The sequence below is a fragment of the Nesoenas mayeri genome (genome assembly GCF_963082525.1).
Source record: "Nesoenas mayeri genome assembly, chromosome: 22".
NCBI classification, from domain to species: Eukaryota; Metazoa; Chordata; class Aves; order Columbiformes; family Columbidae; genus Nesoenas; species Nesoenas mayeri.
The window spans coordinates 2203759-2228258 of NC_137572.1; the positions used below are offsets into that span (position 1 = coordinate 2203759).

Genomic DNA, 24500 nt, shown 5'->3' on the forward strand with positions numbered 1-24500 from the left:
CTGACAGTTACTATTCCCTCCATAGGAATGATGGGATGGAGCTGCCGCTTTTGTGCTCAGTGTCGTCTGAATGATAGATCTTGGCATTTCTTATCTTGTATTTAATTACTGGAAAGTGAAGCCATAGATGTTTATGTGATAAATAGATGTTGCATACAATTATAGTCTTAATAAAAATGACAAATGTAGTTATTGTGCTGTTTAATTTTAGGATGCTGAGAGCAATCCGCTGTGTCGCCGGCTGCAACTGAAGGATATAATTCCGACAGAGATGCAGAGGTTGACTAAGTACCCCCTTCTGCTGGATAACATTGCGAAGTACACAGGTAAAGGAGGTTTTCTAGGCAACTGTGATTTCGTAGCGTATGTTGAAGAGCGGTTCAGTTTTGTGGGTTGCTATCTATTTTTTTTGTGATCTCACTACTGCCTACACACAGGAAAATAAACTGAAACCTAAGCAATCAATAATAATTAAAAATAATAACATAAAATAAAAACATCCAGTCTTTGTTTTTAAATTAAATTCATTTTCCTGCTTAGGGAAAAAGGACATTGAATGTGAAATAAATGACTGACAGTTTGCTTTGGGTTGTAGTAAGAATAGAGTGCAATATAATAATCTAAGTGTAGTCTTAAAATTTAGAGGAGGGGATGCTTTGCAGATAAACCAAACCACTTATGGAGGTTACTAGCAAAACATCTTGATTTGCTATTAGTTTATGAAGAAGGAAGCCAGGAATTGCAGACCGTCCCTTGTCCACCTCCAGTTCCCAACCCGTTTGTTCATTTTACACCATTACTGCTGTTAATGGTTTTTAATGATTATGACAAACGAATGGAAGTGAAGCAAATCATTTCTCTGCACCCTTCTATTTCTAATTGACATTATCATGTACTCTTATACAATAGTTACAGTCTCGAAGAAGGAGATAAGTGGAAAGAATTCAATCACTAAAGATGATATTCTATTTGTTTAAATAATAACTGCAATCTGATAAATGGTTTCTTTTCCTTGAATTCGGGACATTAAGATAGCTAAATCGAACTATTACAAGAAGACACATTTAAGTGAATTGCAATTTCTATGTAGATGCATTTGAGAGAGAAAAAGAATAAGATCTCCTATAAGAGAAATCCCTAAACGTCCATTACTAATAAAAAAATGTCAAGAATGAAGAACCTAATGTAAAACCTGTCAAATTATGCCTAAACAAGCTTGGAAGACATAAGGCAAGGAAGGAAAATAGGAAAGTATTATAGAATCTAAGTAAAAAACATGTAGTGTTAAGGCTTATGGCAAATCAACGTGTTTCTTCAACAACAGGACAAAAAGCAGATAACACAGAGCAAGTGGATTTTTATTTTAAGGTCAAGGTTTTCTTGTTATTGACCAAGGGTGGCTGTGCGTTTTTTCTTTGTTTTAGTCAATCCTGTTTCTTCAAAATCCACAGTATCTGAGAAAAACATCTGCTCAGAGTGCAATCTGACCCACACCCTGAAGTCTGTTCCAAACCAAGTTTGGTCTAAAAATCTTGGATGTTATCAATATAATGTCAACCAAGAGTTTGAAGGAGCTTGAACTTGGAAAGAAATGCTTCTTTAAACATAACACTAACAGAATTGTAATGCAGCCTTCCTGCCCCCTCTGAACCTGTAAAGCACCTCAGAACATTTTCACAGAGAATCACACAACCCCAAAGTGTGAGGGGTTGGAAGGGCCCTGGAAAGCCCATCCAGTGCAATCCCCCCATGGAGCAGGAACACCCAGATGAGGTTACACAGGAAGGTGTCCAGGCGGGTTGGAATGTGTGCACAGAAGGAGACTCCACAACCCCCTGGGCAGCCTGGGCCAGGCTCTGCCACCCTCACCCCAACAAGTTGCTTCTCCTCTTTCACCGGAACCTCCTGTGTTGCAGTTTGCACCCATTGCCCCTTGTCCTGTCCCTGGTTGTCACCAGCAGAGCCTGGCTCCATCCTCCTGACACTGCCCCTTTCCATCTTGATCCCCAGCAATGAGTCCCCCCTCAGTGTCCTCTTGTCCAGCTCCAGAGCCCCAGCTCCCTCAGCCTTTCCTCACACGGGAGATGCTCCACTCCCTGCAGCATCTTGGTGGCTGCGCTGGACTCTCTGCAGCAGTTCCCTGTCCTGCTGGAACTGAGGGGCCACAGCTGGACACAAGATTCCAGGTGTGGTCTCCCCAGGGCAGAGCAGAGGGGCAGGAGAACCTCTCTGACCTACTGACCACCCCCTTCTAACCCACCCCAGGTCCCATTGGCTTCCTGGCCACAAGGGCCCAGTGCTGGCTCATGGTCACCCTGCTGTCCCCAGGACCCCCAGCTCCCTTTCCCCTACGCTGCTCTCTAATAGGTCATTCCCCAACTTACACTGAACCTGGGGTTGTTCCTGCCCAGATTCAAGACTCTACACTTACCCTTGTTCTATTGCATTAAATGTTTCCCGCCCAGCTCTCCAGCCTGTCCAGGTCTCTGATGGCAGCACAGCTTCCAGTGTCACCACTCCTCCCAGCTCGGTGTCACCAGCAAACTTGCTGACAGTCACTCTGTTCCCTCATCCAAGTCAGAGGGCAGAGTTTAGCTAGGATGTGTTACACTGAAAGATATGTCCAGCCTAACAGGCAAAAATATAATTATTAACACCACAAAATGCCTTTTCAGGTTGGCTAGCAGATACCTGCTGCGGTGTAATTTCGTTACTCATTACAAATATACTACATTTACAAGTTGACTCCAGTCATAATTGGGAAATGTAACACTTTTTTTAATGTTTCACTTTATGTTTCTTTGTCTGTTTCCTTCCAAAATAAATCAACAAAAAGGATTGGAATAGGTGCAGGAACTGAATCCTGGGCCTTGGGCTGTGTGTGATCTTAAATATCTTGGTGGAATCTTAGTAAACTCCTTAGATATTGCAAAATACTTCTTAAATGGATGTTTGTGGGGGAATAGTTGTCACAAGCCCCTCAAAAATGAGCGTTTAACAAGTGCTGTGCACAGTGATCGTCAGGGGCTGGTGTCTTGTGCAGGGCAGAATGAATTATCTCCTGTCACTGCTCTGTTTTTGTCGTGTCACCTTTGAAATGCAGTGCTTTTGTTGATGGGTTGTTCTGTAACTTTAAGTTCTCTTTCTCAAACGTGAGGCTGGCAAACCACGCCAGATTTCTGACTTGTTCACCCTTTCTTGGGGAGCATTATTGCATTTCCTTTTTCTCTTGCAGAACTGCCCGAAGAGAAAGAGAAGGTGAAGAAAGCAGCAGATCATTGTCGTCAGATCCTCAACCACGTGAACCAGGCGGTCAAAGAGTCCGAGAACAAGCAGGTAGGAGATGAACAGAGTGAGGAGAAGAGAGTTGAAGGGCAACAAGCTGCTTAAGACACCTGGAGTCTCCGTCCTGGTGACTTTTTATTGTGTTTGAAGATGTTTTGTGGCACAATTATTCCAGGGAGAGGAGGAATCTCAGGTGTTTGGGATGTGTGGAAGCATTAATGACTGTCTGCACTCTGCTACTGAGTTTTGTTAACCAAAGCGACCATTTCATTAAATTTTCTGCAGCATTTGGAAGACTATCAGCGTCGTCTTGACCTGTCCTACTTGAAGCAGTCTGAGGATCCCATGATGGATGAGTTCAGAGTGAGTGACATGCAAACAATCTCTACGTAAATTGTGCTTGTAACCCTGTTGTTCAGTTTGTGGCTCTTTCTGCTACACCCATCTGATGTATAACAGTCTTTGGATTAAAATGTTTCTGTACAAAAATTACACAGAATCCCAGTGTCTCAGGGGTTGAAGGGCCCTGGAAAGCTCACCCAGTGCAATCCCCCCATGGAGCAGGAACACCCAGATGAGGTTACACAGGAAGGTGTCCAGGCGGGTTGGAATGTCTGCACAGAAGGAGACTCCACAACCTCCCTTGTCCAAATCACTGATGAATATATTGAATAACAGCGGCCCCAGCACTGCCCCTGCGGCACTGCACTGGATACAGGCCTCACCTGACTCTGCCCATTGACCACGACTCTCTGGCTTCTTCCCTTCAGCCAGTTCGCAGTCACCTCACTCCCCGCTCATCCAGCCGCACTCCCTCAGTTCAGCTGTGAGGATGCTGTGGGGACTGTGTCAATGCCTCACTCAGGTCAAGGTGGATCACGTCCACCGCTCTGCCATCATCCATCCATCTTGTTATGTCCTCATCAAAGTCAATGAGGGTGGTCAAGCACGACTTCCCCTTGGTGAAGCCATGTTGACTGCCCCTAGTGACCCTCTTATCCCTGATGTGCCTTGAGATGGCACCAAGGAGAAGTCGTTCCATCGGTTTCCCAGGGATGAGGTGAGGCTGACCGGTCTAGAGTCACCCGGATCCTCCTTCTTGCCCTTTTTGCAGACTGCAGTGACATTTGCTTTCCTCCTGCCCTCAGGCACCTCTCCCGTTTCCCAAGACTTGGCAAAGATGATGGAGAGCGGTCCAGCAGTGACCTCAGCCAGCTCCTCAGCACCCGCAGGTGCATCCCATCCGGACCCATGGATTTATGGGTGTCCAGATTGCCTGACTGCTCCCTAACCCAGTCCTCATCAACCCAGGCAAACTCCTCCATTGTCCTGCCTGCCTCTGGGGCCTCAGCAGTACGGGGCTCCTCAGGACAGGCCCCGGCAGAGCAGACAGAGACAAAGAACATTCAGTAACTCTTCCTTCTCTGCATCTTCTGTCACCAGGGCACCCACCTCGTTCATCAGTGGCCTGCATTGCCTCTGCTGTTAGTTTTATCTGCCACGTGTTGGAAGAAGCTCTTCCTGTTGTCCTTGACCCCTCTCGCCAGGTTTAATTCTAAGGAGGCCTCAGCTTTCCTAGCTGCCTCCTGCACCCTCTGACAACAGCCTGATATTCTCCCCGAGTGGCCAGACCCTGCTTCCCTGATCTATAAACTCTGCTCTTCCACTTGAGCATCCCCAGCAGTTCCTGTTTAACCACACAGCTCTCCTGGCTCCTTCCTTGACTCCCTACGTGTCGGGTGCTCTGATCTTGTGCCCGCTAGAAACAGTCCCTGAACACGAACCAACTCTCTTGGGCCCCTTTACCCTCAAGCAGCCTTGCCCATGGGATTTCCCCCAGCAATTGCCTGAAAAGGCCAAAGTTTGCGCTGCTGAAATCCAGGGTTGCAATTCTGCTTGCTGTCCTGCTCCTGCCACACCAGATCCTGAACTCCACCATCTCGTGGTCACTGCAACCCAGGCAGCCCTCGACCTTTACCGCTTCAACCAGCCCCTCCTTGTCAGTGAGGACGAGGACCAGCAGCTCCTCTCCTGGTCGGCTCCTCCACCCTTTGCATCAGAATGTTCTTGTCAAGGCGCTGGAGGAACCTCCTGGGCTGTGGCCGGCGAGCAGCCCTGCCAGCAACCATCAGGGGAGTTCAGATCCCCACAACCAGGGCCTGTGACTGTGAGGCTGCTCTCAGCCGTCTGTAGAGGCCTCGTCAGCTTCCTCAATTAGAACAATTAGTCTCAGAAATCTGAGTTCTGCTACCTTAGATCTCTGTGGATGAAACAACTTAATTCTGCACATCACAGTGTTGCTGAGGCTTGTAAAACAAATCTTAATGGTCTGCAAGCTAATGTACTGTGTCACATAAGAGACACCTGATGGATGTTAAGTCTTATTATGGATATTTATCTCAGATGATTGCTTGTCTTGGTTGTGCTGTTGGAACTGGGAAGGCCAGTGTAGCAGTGCAGTTGGTTTCAAAGGAAGAGCTTGTCCACAGGCTGGTTTGTATAGAGGATAAACAAGTGTAGCAAACGAAGTCTTAATACAGTGCTAAAATACTGTGTTTCATGGCCACTCTAATTCGTGCAGTTAGGTAGTGAAGCTGGTTACTTGCTGTATCAGTGCCCTGGCTTCCCCAAAGTGAATGTGGATCTAAGAAAGAAGAATTACATGAAGACTTTTCTATAAAACTATGTCCTGTGTCCCTTCACAAATAAGCTGGCAAGTGTTTGGTTACGAAATGGGGAATTTACTGGCGGTTATGAAATCTCGCTGTCGTTGATTGTAGACTCTGAGACTTGGAAGGAATGACTTGTGAAAACTGTCACTTCAAGTGCCTGCGGATCTAAATGTCACAAGCACTGGAATGACTGAAGAATCCATTGACATTCTAAAGTCCACGAGATCACTGGGCTGATTTGTACGTCAGTATATCATTTGTGGGCACACTTGACTTGCAAATCGAGTGCTGAAGCATTAACCAGTTGTAACGCTGGAACTGCAAACTTTAAACAGATATTGGAAACAACTCGTAGACATCAGATGACGTCCTGGTGCCTTAGTAGTTTGACTTAGGGCAATTTTCTACCCTCTGAGCCCAAACATCTCCAAAAGAGCAGTGAAGAGGGATAGCAAACACCTCTCACATGATCTGGGTTTACAAGGATACCTGACTCCTGCTCCATGGTTCTTTTTCCAGGCTGGGTTTAGCTGCTCATCTCCAAACCATAGTGCCTATCGTAGACTTCCCTCCGACATTCCCATGCTTTACCATTACCTTACCGCTACCTTACCATTACCTTACCGTTACCTTACCGTTACCACAGAAATTTCATAGCGCTGCTTTTTTTCTTTCCCCCGGTGACAGAACCTGGATCTAACCAAGAGAAAAATGCTTCATGAAGGACCTCTGACGTGGAAGGTTAATCGTGACAAAACCATCGGTGAGTCCTGTTCCATCGACTGACTTCAAGTTGGGTTTGTGTTTGCCGAGGAGGAAAGAGAAAGCATTGCTGCACTTTCTGGTGATGATTCCCACCTATAATAATGCCTGTGTGCTTCTCCGAGCTGATTAAATTATTCTTGTCAATTCTGAAATGCGCTGGAGTGTCATTAGGGCCACGCAGGGACACAGCAGTCAGTCATGAGATGATCCAGTTCCATCTGTAGCTTTCTGCCGTACTTCTGATGAGGAAGATGTGCAAGCTTTGCCTAGAATGGCACAGCACTGATTACTGCCTCTGCATGAGTAATCAAAAAATGCAGCTTTTCTCTTTCTGCAGGGGTGTGATATAAAACTACGCGTCTTTAACTCATTCTGAGCTCTTTTGCACTCTGCAGATCTCTACACTCTGCTGCTGGAGGACATTCTGGTGCTGCTGCAGAAACAAGATGATAAGCTGGTCCTGAAGTGTCACAGTAAGATCTTGGCGTCGACAGCGGACAGTAAACACACCTTCAGCCCTATCATCAAATTGAACACCGTGCTGGTTCGCCAGGTGGCAACAGGTCAGTGTAACCCCTCGAGAAAGCAAGAGGCCAAAAATGAAGAGTAGAGGATGCATATTTTTGTCTAGAGTTCCCAAAGCAGAACACGGAAAGATGCGTAGGCTTAATTCTTAGTTGTCCAACATCTTTGTATGTATGAGCTGTTTAACTTTGCATCAGTAATAGGCATGCCTTGAGTTTTAAATAGACTTCTAAATTAAAGTACTCTGATTATATTAGATGAAAGGTACTTTAAAAATGATGAGGAGGGAAAAGAGGAGAAATGGATCTGTTTCTAAATGCTTTGGGCAGTAATGGCTCTTTTCGTTGAGGACTAATAGACAAATTTCCTGGGTAGGAAAGGATGGATGTTTGTATATTATAATGTTGGAGGGTTATCTCATGAACTCTTCTTTCATTGCTTCGGGTTGGGGTTATGCTCAGTTTTAGGAATCGTTAAATCCTTCCCTCCCTGTGTTGCTGCAGATAACAAAGCTTTCTTCGTCATCTCCATGTCAGAAAACGGCGCTCACATTTACGAGCTGGTGGCACAGACCGTTTCAGAGAAGAACGTGTAAGTACTTCGTACGGTTCTGGCAGCTGATTCTGATCACAGCGCCCAATGCATGAACTCGATTCCCTAGCGAAACACTTGATCTTTGGTACAAACGCTTTTCTTCTAAAGTAGAAGCAAGGCACAGACTTATTTGACTGATCTAGTCTGTCATATATGAAACTCTTCAGTAATATGTCAAGTGTTACTTAATGCTTTCATATATATTTATATATAAACCAGCTCCTGCTAAGGTCCTGTCACTCATTTCCTTCTGCTGTACAGTACCCTGGTGAGGTGGTATAATATTAGCCGGATTTAACAGGTGTTAAATAGAGAAACATGCATTATGCTTTACGTCTTGCATGGTTTTATTTGATGTTTCTGCTGCAGGTGGCAGGACCTTATAGCTCAGATGGCAGGGACTGTAAAAATGGGGAGCGCCAGGAGGGTGATTCCATTACCGCAATCAGGACCCGGCGAGTAAGTAAAAGCACTTGGAGTTGGGCTGGTTTTTCTTCCCAAAATTACCACTGATTCTTGTGCAGTGATTCAGATAGATGTGACTAGAAGAAAATGTTCCTTCTTTCCTCTCCCTAGGGAAGAGCGTGAAGAGGAGGAGCAGCAGAAACTCAAGGAGCAGCATGACATTCCCACCAGTAACCTGCAAAGTCCAGGTAGAACCGTGGGCCAGGGGAATGGTGGCAGTAGATTTGCAAACGGCCCAAGCTGTATGTTCTTTGTGGCTTGGAGAGCTTTTGGTAGCTTGGAGGTTTCTGCATGAAGCAGAATTTTCTGCAGTTTATCATCACAGTTGTTGAACTCGAACGCATGTTTTCTGTTCACTAGACAAAGATTTGGGCCTTGAACCTCCCTTAATGCTGAACGCTCAGTCTTCTTCGCCCATTGTGTCCGACAAGTCCAAGGCAGAAAGTCTTCTCGTGTCAGAGGGACAGTTTGATAAAGTGCAGCAAGCAGACCTGACGCTTAAAGATCCTTCTGCGTGCTGCGGGCACACGGGCGCCGGCTCAGCGGCGGTGCCGGAAGGGCAGTGGGCGCTGGATGCGTTAAGGAACTGTAAGTACCTGTGGGGTGTGAGCTGCAGACCCAACTCATTCATCTAAATCAATAATACAATCTCAGTTTCTGTTGCGTATCAGTTTGTGCTGTAGATCACAGCGGAACTAAATAGAACGGATCTGACGGCGAGTTCTAAGTTGTGAATTCATATACCTGTCCTTTCCTTGGCTCCAGGCATCTCATTGCTTTTCCCGTGTATGAAATGATGGTGGTAATGAATTGCTACTGTCCATGAGATGCCTTGATGACAAGATGATATTGCAGAACTTTGTGCCATTACTAGTCAGCAGGTTTTTAAAACACAACACAACCTGGGGACTTATTTTCACGGCACCGGAGCAGAATAGGAGAGGTCGCATGAGTCACAGAATATAATTTGTGTCATTTTCTTTTTTGTAAAGCACCCCAAAGGAGTTTGGATATATGTGAGCTTGACAAAGTCTAGGTTCAGATTTTGAGGGCTTGGGAGGTGGTTGGATGGAATTAGACCAACACTTACAGGTGTTGAAAAGAAATTTTCTGGATGGACAGATGATTCTGTAGAATTGTTCCTAGCAAACCACTTGGCCAGATCCAGCAGTGCAATTCCTAAATATGACTCGGAATGAAATCATTAATCTAAATATCTCTACCTGAAATGGACTTGGAATAGTCAGGATTGCTTCTCTATGGGTCAGTGGCTTTTATGTCAATGCAGAGCGTTCATATCCTTGGCCTGAGTTCCCTTTTCTATCTCTCTACAATAATGACAGTGTTCAGCAATCTAATAGTTTACTGTGGATCTTCGATCCATTTATGCTTCTCCTTGCAGGATTCAAAGTCCTTTTCTAGTTCTGAATTCCTGGTACTTGTTTTCAGAGACTGGTGACAAGATCATCTGAGTTGGGATGTGTAAAGATGGTATTATTATGTGGGTTGAAGTTCAAATGAGCATAAATTTGCATGAAATTTTAGGGAAAATGTGTCTTTTTAATTTTTTTTGATCTGTCGTTTCAAGGTTGAGTGGAATACTCCCAATATGCTGGTTTCTTAGGTGGGGATCCCCTCTATGGCCGTAGGTTCTGGTTCATTTGGAGGCACAGGTAAAACCTGGACGTTTACCTGCGCTCCAGCTGGATAATGTCAGCAGATCATTTATCTGGTTTTCCCGAAGCAAAATGGAACTTGTACAGAAAAGTTTGCTCTCATTTGCAAGGTAAAGTGTGGAGTAAGGCTTCAGACCCTAGGGACATAACAAGATGGATGGATGATGGCAGAGCGGTGGACATGATCCACCTTGACTTGAGTGAGGCATTGACACAGTCCCCACAGCATCCTCACAGCTGAACTGAGGGAGTGCGGCTGGATGAGCGGGGAGTGAGGTGACTGCGAACTGGCTGAAGGGAAGAAGCCAGAGAGTCGTGGTCAATGGGCAGAGTCAGGTGAGGCCTGTATCCAGTGCAGTGCCGCAGGGGCAGCGCTGGGGCCGCTGTTATTCAATATATTCATCAGTGATTTGGACGAGGGAACAGAGTGACTGTCAGCAAGTTTGCTGGTGACACCGAGCTGGGAGGAGTGGTGACACTGGAAGCTGTGCTGCCATCAGAGACCTGGACAGGCTGGAGAGCTGGGCGGGAAACATTTAATGCAATAGAACAAGGGCAAGTGTAGAGTCTTGAATCTGGGCAGGAACAACCCCAGGTTCAGTGTAAGTTGGGGAATGACCTATTAGAGAGCAGCGTAGGGGAAAGGGAGCTGGGGGTCCTGGGGACAGCAGGGTGACCATGAGCCAGCACTGGGCCCTTGTGGCCAGGAAGCCAATGGGACCTGGGGTGGGTTAGAAGGGGGTGGTCAGTAGGTCAGAGAGGTTCTCCTGCCCCTCTGCTCTGCCCTGGGGAGACCACACCTGGAATCTTGTGTCCAGCTGTGGCCCCTCAGTTCCAGCAGGACAGGGAACTGCTGCAGAGAGTCCAGCGCAGCCACCAAGATGCTGCAGAGAGTGGAGCATCTCCCGTGTGAGGAAAGGCTGAGGGAGCTGGGGCTCTGGAGCTGGACAAGAGGACACTGAGGGGGGACTCATTCCTGGGGATCAACATTCAATATCAACATTCCAACCCGCCTGGACACCTTCCTGTGTAACCTCATCTGGGTGTTCCTGCTCCATGGGGGGATTGCACTGGATGAGCTTTCCAGGGCCCTTCAACCCCTGACACTCTGGGATTCTGTGATTCTGGATAAAAATAAATCCATGTTTTTCCTACCGAGAGCGATGAGCAGGCTGGATGCTGAGATCCCCTTTTTGAGAGGGCGGCCTTGAAGTCTGATTGAATGGCTGTTAGGGGTCACTGGTGAACGTTCTCTCTGTTTTCAGTGGGCTTGCTGAAACAGCTGCTGGTCCAGCAGCTCGGCTTTGCTGAGAAGGGCCCCCCCGGAGACCGGCAGCGCTCTCCCAGGTTCCGGACTGTTTCTCAAGAAGCCCAAACGGAGAGTGGAAGCGAATTCCAGAATTCCGCAGACAGAACGCTCCCCAGAGCCGGAATCGGCGAATCCACAGCTACTTACGCCCTTCGGACTTCAGCTGAAGCGGCTGCGGGGGATTCTGTGCAGCTGGGAGCCAGGGAGCCCGGCTCGAGCAGCAGCCCGGCCATGGACCGTCTGAGCGTGACGCTGGGGCTGGCGGCGGAGCTGGAGGCCGTGGGCGCCGACGAGAGCGGGGAGCATTTCTTTGACGCTCGAGAAGCCCACAGCGATGAGAACCCGTCTGAAAGCGAACTCATGGAAAGGAAGGAGGAAGAGGATGTGCAAATACGGATCTCAGGTGGGCGGATTGCATTAATTCCTTGCGTGATAGTTTGTCCAGACCCTATATTAGAGACAGTTTTAAATAGGAGATACTAAAGAAAATCGCAGTACGTTTTCCTCTCTTGCTTATACATTATAGGACATTTAAAGTTCACTTTCAGCCCTTGACAGTCATTTTAGCCCTGAAAAGCGCTGTGCAAGCACGTAGCTGATGAATTCTGGTTTATGAAAGAAGCTGAAATACTGTGGGGTTAATAGACTTTGCGCTGTTAATTCTCCTGAAACTTTACCGCAGTCTGAAGCTCTTCAGAGCTTAGTATTTTTGTTATTTCTATTATTATTACTACATACGGTACATTTGGCAGCATCGGCCAACACGATGACACTGCGTGAGATGTAGCACACAAGTTGAGCTTTATCTCACGTGCGTGTTGTAGTAGAAGTAGCTACAAGTAGGTAGATTCTATGTGACTGTTAGTTTTGAAATCTCTTAGCCATAAGTACGCTTATATTTAAAAATTGGATTGTATTAATGTGAATGAAGCAGTTTGTGACCGAATGCTGCCTTCCAGCTCCTTATTGAAAATAACTTTTCTTTTCTTGGACTTCTGAGACATTTTAAATTATTAAAACTGAGCCAACGATTCAAGGCATCTGATTTATTTGTCAACTCCTTACGCTGTGCAGGGACATCAAAATTAGATTGACCTGTTCCAGTCAGTTCTGACTTCACATGCTCGCTTTGCTGTAATACTGTAGAGAGAGATTATTTCATGTAATCCTATTGGTAGGTGCAGGTTGTGAAAGCATTTCTGTCTATAATTGCTTTATCTTCTTAATGTATCATCAGCAAGCTAAATTCTAAAGCCAGCCCATCTAAAGCTACCTTAGTCAGTTAGCGGAGGTTAGAAACCCAGCAGTGTGAATTGCCGGGTACCATTAGTGTAAGTGCAGGTTTTTCAGGCATTATAATAGAAACACAGATTTTACAGAAGCGGGAAGGTGGGTGATGAGCTCATTTCATCATGTAATTCTCAAACTGCGGCCCAAAAACCAGCCAAGCCCAATTCAGAACCAAACTAGCCTGGTCTGATCCAGTCACCATTCTGCGTAGCGTTCACAGATGCTTTTTCTTCTGCGGCATGAAATGTCTCAGGAGATGGGCCTCTCACCTCTCATCCTTCACAAACCTGCCTCCAGCTCTGCGGTTCTGTGCGGTGCTGGAGGTGTTAGTGAAACCGTTCTCTCGGCAGGAAATTATTTGATCCTCGACGGCTACGGCGCGGTGCAGGAGAGCTCCACGGACGAGGAGGTGTCGGCGCTGGTCCTGCGCTGCGCGGCGTGCGGCCGCGGCTCTTTGGACTCTGCGCAGCAGCAGCCGCTCTCGGACGGGGGGAGCTCCCCGTTTACCGAGGACATGATGGGCACGGGGGACGAGTCCTGCTGCTTCCTAGCCAGACCTCACCTCTCCATAGAGTCGCGGATGCAGATGATGCAGTATATTCAGAAGATAGAGGACGACCTCGAAAAGTTAAAGGTATAGTGTTTCTGTTTGCAGCGTCTTATTCCTTAGGTTGGAAATAATTTGGAGCAGAAGGAAGGCAGCCATGCCCTTTTTTTGTCTTTGGCTCTTGTCTCTGGAAGCTTTTGAAGCATAAACTTAGCGCAGTTTTGCTTGTGTTGAGTTGTGGGTTACGAGAGGCAGGTAGTTCCACTGTGTGTATTGCTTGAATCTGGACTTGGAGAGGTTCCCGAGGGGCAGGATGAGACCCACGCAAGTCTGCAACCATCACGCTTTGAAGGGACCACTGGCCTAAACAATATGAATTCCTGTCATGAGAAGACTTACCAAATGTGTTTGCTAATATGAAACGAAGGTGCTAAGCTCAGTAGACCAGTAATGAGGCTTTCAGCCTCATCATGTTCAGAGTTATTGCTGTAGGAAGTTGACCTGGCAAATAAAGAGGCGCTTGAGTGTTGGGGGTGTTTGTGTTTTGCAGGAGCTGGAGGAGGACTACACCATTCTCCGACGCCAAGGGCTGGCTGGATCAGCCTCCACGGGAGAGCACTCAGGTACCGGCCGGGCTCGGTAGCGTATCCCACGCGGCTTCAGCCAGCAAAGAGCACAAAGTCAATTACTAACATTTCACACGCACGCGGAAGGTTTCACCTCCTTCAGGAGCTCTCGTAGGGCTGAGACCTGACTGTGGGAAAGGTCAATTGAATCCGCTGAGACTGGTGCGCGGAGCAGATCGTTCCTTCCTCTGAAATGGTTCTTTGCGAGCTCACCCCTGCCCGCCCAAGATACGCAGGATGTGCAACTTCTTTTTGAGAGAAGGCTAAATCGATGGGAAGTCCCTAAGCGATGATGTTGAATCTGTAAAGTGATTCTAATCTGTCTTTTCTGTCTCTGGGGTGTCTTTGCTGTATCAAATGGTTGCCGTGGGTCTCTTTAGTTTGGCCTTAAGCATCCTAGAGATGTAATTGCTGGAATTACTAACAGAGGTCTTAAGGTTAAATGGGTGAGCTCTGGCTCACGTAACACACTTCTCTGTTAGTTCCAGTGTTCAGAAATGGTGGGAATGTGTCTCTTGTTGCATCTTCTCCTCTCTCACCACCATTTTTGCTTCTTCAGACAAAAGCTAGTCACGTTTGGAGAGGCGGCTGAAGATGGAATGAAGAGTATCAGGACACAGCACCTGCTGCCCTCCTTGTGGACTCTGAGACAAGAGGGTTTGGACCATCCAGACGTGAGCCGGAGCGGGCACGGGCGCTTCTCCCGTGGGACATCTGCACTATCTTGTCAGTGAGGGAGTCTGTTCTATCCCGCTCCTCTCCTTGCTACCAGAAATGCATTTCTCAGAACAGAAAAACCAAACCAAATGTACAGAGCTTTGGGTGTAGGATATAAAAGTGTATTTAGACATTTAAAAAAAGAAAAAAAAAAAATCAATGTATTTATTTGACTTCATTCCATGTATCAAAAGCACATTTTAATTTTTTAATCTGCCTTTTTTGTTGTTGTTCTATTATAACTGGGTAGTGACAGTTCTAGCCCTCTGCATATAGCGCCCCCGGCTCCTGACCCGGCCACGGGGGCTGTGGGGCTGTGTGCAGGTGCATCTTTGCTTCACTGGACTCTGCACTCCCTGCTGGCATCAAACTGCCAAGAGCTACTTATGAAGGTGTTAGGATGACGTGTGGCTGGAACTATCCGTATTCAGTGCGTGCGTGGGAACCGTTCACGTCACAAGAGTTTTCCATGCACTAAACAGCCAGGCACTTGAGATGGGCGACTTTTCTTTTCCCCTCTCCCATTCCGTGTCTCCTTTGCTGACAAGATCAGGCTGGGAGAGGAGAAGGAGAAGTTTTATCTTGACTTTGTTGGCTTTGATCATTGTCTCCTTTGTAAAGTGATAAAAATACTTGGACCTGCAGCACTTTTGTAACTCTTCTCTGGATCAAAAAAGAAGAAGAAAAAAAGCAAACCCAGAAGTGTTTCAAAGACACGGGGCGGGTCTGCCCCGATTCACTACTGAATGAGCAAGGGCTGCCATTTGAGTTAGCCACAGGTACTGCTGATTATAGGGCCAGTAAGTTTTAGTACCTGGAAGTATGTCTTGCTGACGGTTTGGGGTCTTTTTTGGGGGGCGGAGCTGGTGTTTTTTGGGTCTTTTTTTTTTTTGCTTTTAAACTGATTTGTGCCAATATATTCTCACTGAAACAGAGATGTGCAAAACAGGGCTGAAACAGCTCTCCAGTGCTTTGTTAGGCCTGTTCTAGTGGGGTTTGCTGTTGGAATTCCTTCCAGTGTAGGAAACAGGGTGGTAACTATCAGAGCTAAGCCTAGACAGCCTAAGCTGGGACTAGGACAGGCAAGTTGATCCTAGGACAGGCACTGCCTGTTGCCATAGGGCTGTTCGAGCTGCCCCGGTATCACAGGCATCGCGAATGTGACTCCTAGTGTGTAAGGCTGTCTTTATTGCACCCTCTTCCCAAGTTTTAAACTGTGTACTGAACCCAGAGCAGCGTGCCAAACCCGTGAGTCCCAGTGCCGCGTCGCAACTGCTGTAGCATCGATTGCACCACGTCGCGAAGTGCTGAGAATCTTCGGTCAGCGTAACAATCGCACTCCCCGCGCCTTCAAAACAAAAGGTTTGCTCTGTAGTTACTGGCAAGAAATCAGATCTGTCCTTTGTTTACTCATGTACCAAACCCACAGGTCTTATTCTTCCCATTAGAAATAGGCAAACGATGAGTTCATGCAAAGATCGGCAGAGCATGAGCAGGGATGGCTTTGGGCCCGGTGTGAGAAGTCGGAGCCATGAGCCCTTATAGAGTAAGGAGGAGTTTGTCTTGTTTTAAGAGCTGATTGCACCCATATTGTTTTTCACCAGCGCTGCCAACACAAGCCAAAGTTTTCCTTTGTTTCCTCTTCCTTGGGACCCGCTAAGGCCCGTCCTGTTGCATCTTGCACCTGTATGACTACGTCAGTATTAACTGAGCACTTCCAGATTAGCGGGTGGGATCCCCCTCCTCACCCATACAGTTACCACCTTTGCTTAGAAACATCTAGACTTCCAAAAACTAAACGCTGATGTGTATTTGACCCAATCCTGCCAGAAAGAGAACAGGGCTATAGCCAGGTGTGGTGTTTAAAGCCTCTTCTCCCCACCAGCTCCTGGTCTAGAGCTTCGTTGGGCTTTTCAAGTGACCAGCAAAGATGGGACCTATGAGGGTCAATGCGACCGAAGACAAACCCCTTGGTTCTCTGGTTTTCTCCAAGTTGAATTTCAAGGTTTGTGGTGAGCAGCAATGGTTGTTCAGATGGGCTGTGGGGGCACAATCCGCCCCCCGGCCTCGCACTTCTTTGCATCAGCACCATCCACCACTACACGGTTCCATCTCCGATAGTTAAGAGCTGGGAATGCAGAGTATGGATGCTGCTGTGTCATCCATACATTTCTGCCTCCGCAGTGGGATTCTCCCCACTGTCCCCCAGCCGTGCTCCCCTGTCCCTGTCACCTCTCGAGAGGGGAAGCATCCAAACGTTGTGGCAGATAAACCATTGCGCTGGATGGAGTGAGCAGTCTCCTGAGCCTTAAGGCATTTTCAAGCAAACCAACCCATTCGAACCCAGTCGCGTGGGCAATACAAACAACATACTGCGCATTGTCCTGTTGGGTTTTGTCTCAGCTGTTTGAGCTGCAACGCAACTGCGCTATTCAGGATTCTCTCTTGATTTTTGTTTTCACCTTTAAGCCATAAAATGACCCTTATTTCAAATTCCAATTGGTGTAAGGAAGAATCGTGACCTGCCCTGGCTGCGGATGGATGGGAGGTGTGTTCCCTTATTCAGACTGCACAGTGTTCTCTGTTTTTTTGCCCCAGCTCCTTGTCTTCAATGTGTCGTGGGGTTTTTTCCCTCAAATACAAGATGACAACAGTTCCTTCTCTTGGGAGCAAAGATGCAGTAGAGCATTGGTTCCATCTTTCCAAGAAGTGACGTGTGCTGTTAGTTCAGGGAAAAGCAAAGAAGGCCCTTCCTGGAAAGGGGATTTTCCTTCCATAGAAGCGCAGAGGAGCAAATTCGAAGCTGGTGCTTGATCGCTCTGGTTTCTTGAGTGTGTGTATGTAGAGAAGGGAGATTTCTTTAACATCCTATAGGTGGGATCAGCATGAAGAACATCAGCCTGGAGAGTCTAGATGGTTCAGCTCAGCTTTCAGACAGCGCCGTACCTTAATTTCCAGTGGTTTCCGATGCGCAGACGCTGTCCCTGTCACTAGAAGAGGGGGGTGATGCTCCAGCAGGTGACACTGATCATCATCTCGGTGCTTGATGGTATCTGGCGGTGTTTTCTCCCCAAAGAAACCCCTTAATTCCCTCCCCGTCCCCCAAAGGTGCCAACTGAGCAGCAGATGTACCGCAAAAGGGAAACGGCAGCCAGAACACTGCTGTTGGGTTTTGAATTCAGTCTTGTGGAGCTCTCTTCATACTAGGATATTTTATTTGCTTTGTACAACATACAATCATGTACTCTTAACAGAGATTTACTTTAAAGAGAAGAAGAAAGAAATAAATCTGGAAGTATTCTTTAAAAAAAAATACACAAAATCTTTATTAATAATCCTGTATTTTTACTGATCATGTTTGAATGTCTAAAAAGACTTTATTGTTCTAATTATCCAGATGTATGTTTGTAAAATAGCTCTTTTATGACTTAGCTGATAAGGTTGTATGTTTCTGGAATTAAATATTGGTCACTTAAAAAAAAAAACAACAAATCTGTTTTCAGGATCTGGGAAATAGAAAATTTAAGCGTTTCAAATATCATTAAATAAGCTTAAAGGAAAGAAAGTTTGTCTGCTGCATTTCTTGGGGGCTGTTTTGCAGGTTTGTGCCCAAGAGGATCCTTTGAATAGAAGAAAAACACCCACAGGGGAAAACAAATAAATATTAAACCTCAAGTTTAATCCAGTCTTAAAAACTCTGACGTCGAAGGCGCCGTGTTCAGACTTGCACAGATTCTGAGCGAGTTTCAGTGAGTCGGTGAATAAATGGTCAGATATCCTGAAGTCAGATGAAGAACTGACATTCCAGATCAGTGGAGTAAGTCATAAGTAATAATAATAAGGAATAAGTAATCAGTGCCCACGGATTTGTACATTTTGAACCTGTACGTCGTTGCTTCTCTGTCCCTACGTCTGCCCTTTAGTCTTGACCAGCGGGGAGCAATGAGCACCAGACATCGGCTCCCGTAGGGCAGAGGGCTTGGTGCTGGCTGGGAGCTGCGGGCGCCGTCCCCGCTGCGCGGCGCCCCGGCAGTGTCTGGCGCGGCTGCTGGCCCCTCTGCTCCTTCTGCAGTTGCTGGGTGTGATTTGGAAGGGGAATTGTGCCCTTTCCCGCTTGGTGCAGCGCTCATTGCACCCCCAAGTTTCACCATGTCACCGACAGCAACCTAACGGACCCTTCAGAACGTCCGGTGTAGCTGTCACCGTTAATTCTTCGGCTCATCTGGTCACTTTTCACAATGGAATCTGAGCAGTGAGTTTCTATTTTAGGTCAGTTTTGTGTTCCTGTGCTCCAGCAGGGGTTGCTTTGAAGTTTCTAGCATTGTAGCTTTAAATCCAACCAGACCCATTATCGAATTACATTAAATTAAGCTGATTTTATTAATTTATAAGCTTATTTTTGACAGATAGGAAGTGCTGGTATCTAGCCTTTCATCATGATGCTACAGCTTTAGTATCTTGCAAATGTTCATCATTTAAGTCTTGCTGGACTAATACTCCCCTCGAAGCAGAACTGCAAGCGTTTGCTGTTCAACTAAAGGGCTGCAGCTTTACATCAAATTCTACCCAGAGCCTATGGGGCTTAAACTATATTTTCCTTGTGTTCTGCAAAGCGAATCCGCTTCCTTATGTATCTTTTGCTTTTCAACTTCACACCTTTGAAGGAATTCGGTCTCTCCCATAACAGGAGCGATGTTGTGCCGCTTTGTGTCTCAGTGCGTCGGAGCACTCGAGGCTTTTCATTTCCATTCTTTTGCTGGATACTTTTCCCTTCGCTGGGATCAAATAGGAATTTGAGAGAGGAGTGAAATTGAAACTCAACGTTGAGGGAACTCGCGGATGTTTTAATAGGGAACGTCTGTGCTCGGAGTTGTGTGCCAAGGCCTCTGTGTGCTTGGGTTGTCTGCAGAGGATGCTTTGCATGAATCCCTCTCATTTAATGATATTCTTATCTTTGCCTTTTGACTTCCCTGCAAAGTGGTGCAGTCACGTTCCTGATAGACAAGCCGATCAAATAAACGACTAAAAAACAAGCACCAAAACAGAGAAAAATCAAGTGTATTTCTGAGTTTTTAAGGTCATCTTTTTTTTTCCCCTTTTCTGCAGTATGAATGTGAAGCTTCTTGAGAGATTACTTTATTATAATTGGTAATCGGAGCTCCATTATGCTTTCCTAATGACGCCGTTCGTGTTTTGCCTATTCAAATGTTATTTTATATATTCCCTTTACTGCACTGCTGTAAATAAATGATTCAAAATAAACAGCTCAGGAAAATCTGAGCGTTGTGTCTTCTCTCGAGTCCCTGCGAGGGCTGGAGAGAACCGCGCTGCAGCCTTTGGGGCTCTTTGACGTACAGACTCATGGATTGTCCCCGTGCCAGGGTGGCCTTGGTGTTTGCCAAAGACCGTCTATAAATCACCCTTGCGCTTTATCAACCGCCCAGTGGACTTTAGATTATTGTTTTGGTTGATTTTCCTTCTCTCAAGGTATTTAGGGTTGTTGGTGTGAAGTCGTCCAGTCGCTGGGGTGGGTTCTTTGATGATCGTGAGGGCAGATGTGTCACCAGAGGGTTGGACTGAGGCAGCAGCACTAAATAAGCTCGGCTATGTTTGCCACAGCATGGGGTTGATATCTATCGTCAAACCTTTTTAGATGCCCGTTCATTTAAAAGGAGGGTCATGGTGGCTTCTGAAGTAAGAAAACAACACGGCGAGGGGCTTCAGAGCCGCTCTGCAGAGCTGCAGGTGTTGCGGGTTGGTCTCCAGCCGCGTTAACGGACTTGGCCGGTTATTGGAGACTAGTTGTGTGTGTTCCTCGCCCGTGCCGATCCCTCCTGCACCTCCCCGATGAACTGACAGGGCCGCCTTCTTCAGCCTGTGGCAGCTGCTGCCCCCTCACCGCGGCTCGTGGGGAGTCAAGGAGGGAGCGGGAGACCCGCGTGGGGGAACAGGGAGCTGTGCTCAACACAAGGAGTTTACAGATCGTGGCAGGAGGGGCTGGACACTGGGGAACAGCGTCAGGCTGCTGTCAGTGTGAAGGGAGGTGACTAGGAAAGCGAAGGCCTCCTGAGAATTAAACAACAGGGCAACAGAAAGAGCTTCTTCAAATACATGGCAGATAAAACTAACACCAGAGGCAATGTAGGCCCACTGATCAATGGGGTGAGTGCGTTCTGGGCCCCTCGGTTCAAGAAGGACAGGGAACTGCTGGAGAGTGCTTCTGGGGCTGCCATTTTGAACCTGAGGTGATTCTGGTGCCGCCATTTTGAGCCCTGAGGTGATTCTGGTGCCGCCATTTTGAACCTGAGGTGATTCTGGTGCCGCCATTTTGAGCCCTGAGGTGATTCTGGTGCCGCCATTTTGGACCCTGAGGGGATTCTGGTGCTTCCATTTTGAGCCCTGAGGTGATTCTGGTGCCGCCATCTTGAGCCCTGAGGTGATTCTGGTGCCGCCATTTTGAGGCAGCTCGGGGGTCACTCCCTTGTTCTCCTCCCCCAAACAAACTGGAACACAGGAGGCTCCACTTCAATATGAGAAGAAACTTTTCAGGTCTGCTCCCACCCCTGGCATTCTGTGTGATCCTGTGGTTCCTCACCAGATGGGAAACTGCAGCTGCAAATCATCGGCTGGGCTTTTGGCAGAATAAAACACCCAAAATATCTCTGCCGCTTTCTTGCACCAGTTTGTTTCCAGATGTCTGCAGCTTATTCAGCATGAAGTGTTTTCCCTGATCAATATTTTAACCTCCTTGTTGATATTTACTCCGTGCTGCTGAATAAACTGTATTAAGTGGAGCTCCATGGATGGGAGAGTAAATCTACATTTCTATCAGCTCTCTGGAGGTTTCGTGATAATTCGTATTATCTGAGGTTATTGTTGTACTGAGATATTAATGAGCACATCTTCCTCCTGTCTCTTGGAGCTTCAGTTCTGGTGCTAAAACAATATCCCTGTTCTGTATTAACACGGAAGCGAGAAAGCTTCGTGTTGGCCTTGTCAGCTCCGCTTTGACAGAACGCTTTACTTTTATAAACATGTATTGATATAACTCCACCTGCTTCCCTTTGACCTTTGTGATGAGGAGATTAAACCCTTTTCTGGGGGTTTTGCTGCGTTTTTAAATCCTGCCGGGGGTTTCTGCTCCTATTTCCACCCTCTCCTTTCAACTCCATAATGTAAGGCGCTGCCGTCCCTTTTTCCAGCACTTCTGCTGTTTGTTTGCTATTCAGCGCAAGAACCTGATGACAGACCTGCCTGTTCTACATTCCGCTGTGCGTGTCCCTCCCCTGGCGTCTCACCTCCCAATACTGACATTATTTTAGCCTTTTTCTGCTTGATTTTTCTGATAACTCCCGTCCTGCGAGGAGCAGCTCCGCGATGTTGCGAAAGCCCCCCTGGCCCATTCATCACCATCATCGTGGCGCACGCGTGCGGCACAAGTCAAATAGCCTCAATTGTATCTTATATTGAAACCATCTTTTTTCCTCTGCAATTTCTTCATTGGGCTGTAATAAAACTGCCCCGTCACTGCTGAGTTATCGCTCGAGAGGTGGGTTCTGCACCTGGATTTAAGTCTTTCCCAGGTCCATAGCGCAGCCCGGGGCACCTGACCCGGCGTCTCCTCGCCGGACGCGTCCCCTGGACCAACCTCAAGTCGGTTTCATTCTTCATCATTCCCTTTTCTTAATTATTCCTCACCTGAAAGTCTCTTAATTTTGTTGCTTTCCCCACGTTTCAAAGAGGTGGGGGTGATTTTGTGGTGCGTTTTTCTCCTCGTTATGTTTTTCCAGTTGTTTTTTTCACCCTGCTTTTTTAATGACTGCTTTTATTTCGCTTTGCTGTGTGAATGGAATACACACAGCACAAAACACCCTTTGATGGCGGTAATTACAAGGAAGAGAACATCAAAAAGCAAGGAAAATTAAGATGCAAGTGAAGATAAACACTTTGCAAGTAGTCAGTCCAATATTTATTTGTCTGAAGAGGATAAATCTCCCTGTGACAACACGGGGTGGTCATCAAATGCATCAGATCGCGTTTGCCGTTCTGACTTCGGCTCTTTAACATTCACACGCGTTGTCTTCAGTGTAAAAAGAGAAAGCAAACAAACTGTTCCACAAAACGTTCCGCATTTATCCAGCTCGCCCTACTAAACTTCTTTGAGCCGTCTAAATATATATATAACTAGATGGGCTTTTTTATGTAACTACCACGAGATACTTATTCCACTAACCAGCTCCACAAAGCTGTTCATATCTATAAAACGATCTAATTTGGACATTTTCTATCACCAATAGAAAACTGTTATGAACCTGGAGAAAAAATCCGGCACACATAGAATAGATTTATTTTTTGTATTTCAATCAAATGAGAAGTTTTGCCTTCCGCGATGTCTTTTATCCCTGGGAATCTCTCAGCGCTCCATTCGACTGGCTCTTTTTTCCAGCGGTACCGTTATTTACTCTTCTGCCACAATACAACCACCTTATGGAGACGGATGTAGCGGCTGTTCCGGTGATTCACGACTCAGCTCCCCATCAGTTTGAGATCAGAGCCCCTCTCGGTGCAACGAGGGGGAAGATCCTTTAGCTGCTCCCATACGTCGTGGCCACGAGGTGAGTGCGAGTGCTGCTGGGGGTTCTTTCCCCAGACACTTGGGTCTGTAGATATTTAGATTATCCCATGGAACAACCAGCCTGTTGTTTGTGACAAGAGGGGCAGGCGGATCCCTATTCATCACCGCACATTTTCTTACCCCCGGCAGAGCTGGGGAAGGCGCATTTTGGTCTGGATCGAGCTGGACCTGCAACAGTACAACTGTTGTTTCAAGCTCCCGTTTTGTGCAATTAACCCATTTTCTAAGGCCACCTGATTTCCCCCTGCACTTTGCTGACCTTAGAGGAGCATTTAGTGACTCTTCCCTGTGCCCTGAGTGTAATTTTTGGATTTACAGTCTCATAACAACAGTATTTCCTTCCACAAACAGGATTTTCCAGGTCATCAGGCTCCCCTGCTTTTGCAGGCAACTGTGTCAGCGAACCTCATTCATAAAATGACCAGACTATTTCAAAACTGTTTGGATGGCTTCCCCCCGCCCCACACACAGGTTGATATCAGAAGGCAGTTTCAAAACCTGTCTCCTATGCCCAGAATCCTTTTCATTTCTAAACAAAACCTGCTTTACTTGCAGACGGTTTCTACCCCACTTGTTCCCTTGCTGAATTATCTCAAGCACAAAGATCCCGAAAGGTTTTAAATAAAACACAAGTGTCTCAGGAACTGCAGAGAGCAAATGAAGTTGGAAATATTTGCAATCTGGCTGTCTTTACTGGGACTTAGTGGTGAGACAGCAGGAGAGCCTGAGATTTTCAAGAGGAGGGGAAAGGCAGCAGGACTGATCTCAGCTGTGCTGTCCTTCAGTCTGTCCTGCAAACCTGGGGGTCCTGGGGACAGCAGGGTGACCATGAGCCAGCACTGGGCCCTTGTGGCCAGGAAGCCAATGGGACCTGGGGTGGGTTAGAAGGGGGTGGTCAGTAGGTCAGAGAGGTTCTCCTGCCCCTCTGCTCTGCCCTGGGGAGACCACACCTGGAATCTTGTGTCCAGCTGTGGCCCCTCAGTTCCAGCAGGACAGGGAACTGCTGCAGAGAGTCCAGCGCAGCCACCAAGATGCTGCAGGGAGTGGAGCATCTCCCGTGTGAGGAAAGGCTGAGGGAGCTGGGGCTCTGGAGCTGGACAAGAGGACACTGAGGGGGGACTCATTGCTGGGGATCCAGATGGAAAGGGGCAGTGTCAGGAGGATGGAGCCAGGCTCTGCTGGTGACAACCAGGGACAGGACAAGGGGCAATGGGTGCAAACTGGAACACAGGAGGTTCCAGTGAAAGAGGAGAAGCAACTTGTTGGGGTGAGGGTGTCAGAGCCTGGCCCAGGCTGCCCAGGGGGTTGTGGAGTCTCCTTCTGTGCAGACATTCCAACCCGCCTGGACACCTTCCTGTGTAACCTCATCTGGGTGTTCCTGCTCCATGGGGGGA

At 47.1% G+C, this 24500-nt stretch overlaps 1 protein-coding gene across 5 annotated transcripts in view; it reads left to right on the plus strand.

The window, feature by feature from the left end:
* The window catches only part of ARHGEF12 (Rho guanine nucleotide exchange factor 12), a 70019-nt gene extending 51942 nt beyond the window's left edge, over nt 1-18077 (plus strand). For 2 of the 5 annotated variants that reach the window (XM_080357861.1, XM_080357864.1), the window contains 13 exons: nt 212-326; nt 3236-3336; nt 3571-3648; nt 6645-6720; nt 7118-7285; nt 7751-7838; nt 8211-8300; nt 8418-8494; nt 8667-8894; nt 11248-11694; nt 12932-13215; nt 13679-13751; nt 13842-18077. In XM_080357861.1, the coding sequence (XP_080213987.1) occupies nt 212-326; nt 3236-3336; nt 3571-3648; nt 6645-6720; nt 7118-7285; nt 7751-7838; nt 8211-8300; nt 8418-8494; nt 8667-8894; nt 11248-11694; nt 12932-13215; nt 13679-13751; nt 13842-13882 (1866 nt within the window). In that variant the 3' untranslated portion in view covers nt 13883-18077. The other 3 variants (XR_013923160.1, XM_080357863.1, XM_080357862.1) reach the window with 3 other exon arrangements.
* The last annotated feature ends 6423 nt before the right edge of the window (nt 18078-24500 follow it).